This window comes from Rhagoletis zephyria, unplaced genomic scaffold (assembly GCF_001687245.7).
Source record: "Rhagoletis zephyria isolate East Lansing unplaced genomic scaffold, Rhagoletis_zephyria_1.1 Rzeph_scaffold_65855, whole genome shotgun sequence".
In the NCBI taxonomy this organism is placed as follows: Eukaryota; Metazoa; Arthropoda; class Insecta; order Diptera; family Tephritidae; genus Rhagoletis; species Rhagoletis zephyria.
This window is the reverse complement of record NW_016222906.1, coordinates 1-1,443: the sequence shown is the minus strand read 5'-3', so window position 1 is coordinate 1,443 and position 1,443 is coordinate 1. Positions and strand designations below refer to the sequence as shown.

At 42.2% G+C, this 1,443-nt stretch overlaps 1 protein-coding gene across 1 annotated transcript; it reads left to right on the top strand.

Moving 5' to 3' along the window:
- Positions 1-4: 4 nt before the first annotated feature.
- Positions 5-752, top strand: LOC108356822 (uncharacterized; the record flags this gene model as incomplete). The annotated part of the gene is made up of 2 exons (XM_017607924.1): positions 5-583; positions 648-752. Coding segments are annotated over 2 exons (684 nt in total), but the record flags the coding sequence as incomplete, so codon positions are not given.
- Between the last annotated feature and the right edge of the window lie 691 nt (positions 753-1,443).

The following is a 1,443-nucleotide window of genomic DNA, read 5'->3' as shown; positions in this document are numbered from 1 at the left end:
TTCTAAATCGGAAGACATTGATTTTTCGGAAGACGAAGAGTTGCTTGAATTACTAAAAGCCGATCAAGAAATCGAAGCGCCGAAGCCTTTGGATGACACAGAAGTATTTGAAACATTTTTGGAAATGGAAAAAGATCGCGTTGTGGTCGATGTGGTCGAATTCGATTGGGTAGCTTATGAACGTAAGAAGGAACTAAACAACATAGCGACAGATACGCTTGTGTTTCTAAAGGAGCTCATAAAGCATGCGGTAGACAAAGTTGAATATGTCGATCCAAAAGTTTTATTGCGTCAGAATCTTGATAAAGCTGCATTAATTGCCGAGATTGTGCAAAAATTAGCAGAGCTTGAAGCAGAGCAGAAATCGCGCACCTATCTTAATCGCCGCGTTGTTGAGTATTTCTACCGCAAGGGCCAATATCGTGTTTTTACTGAGGATCCGCCAGATACAATAAATTACGAAATGGAAAGATTCAAAGAAGCCACAACCAAACTCGATCTTATGCTTGCCAGAGAACAAGAGGTTAANCTTGAGGAAGTGGTTAGGAAGACTTTCGCCCATAAAGGGGATCGTTTATCGCTGGTGAGTCGACTTAGAAGAGTGAAAACTAGCTAAATACGATTTTACTGTTCACTACTTTTCATAGGCGGTTGATTCGCAATTGCGAACAATGGGCAAGTTGCGCGACGAAATCTCTGCAGTGCGGTATATTTTGATACAGAAGCAGCACTCCAGTGCCGCGATGACCGAGGTAAGTGAAGCGATGTTGCTCACGATGTAGGTGCGATTGCACTTACGTAGATAGAAATGTACTCTTTATATAACCAATATTAGGTCAGATTGGTAGGTATTAAGATTGCGACGTGGGGCATCCTTTTTATGTGCGCATCTGACTCTTTCCTGTTCTAGAGTAGATGTGGCGATCCTTGATTTAAGGACGTCTGCTACCCAACGGAATGTGGTAAGGTTACCCTTTTGTGTCGCGCGAAACTGTCTGTGCGTTTTCTCGAACGCCCTCCCTATGTCCGGAAAGCTACCTATGGTCACCCCTTTGTGCTCCATGCACTTTTAAATCTTCCTTGTATCAAGACCATGAACCTATGTATATGCAAGCATAGATATTCATAGATTTAGCGATTGATATTCTCTGAATAGTAATCTTAAAAAGAGCAGCAGATGGAAAGGTCCCTTTTAGAGATATGTTGCCATCTGCGCTAGGTATTTGGAAATACTCGAGGGAAGATACATATAGCTAACCCATCCTCAGCGACTCTCCAATCCTCTACGTAGGATCGTTTTATCCCAGTCTGCGAGTGGATTTTTCAGTGGTAAGCAGGGAGGAAAACGCACTGGGGTAGTAAATTTAAGAGATTCCCTCCTTGGAGGACCTGTCACGTCAGTGTATTCTTTGTAAAAAAATATTTCTGGCTAAAATCATCTAA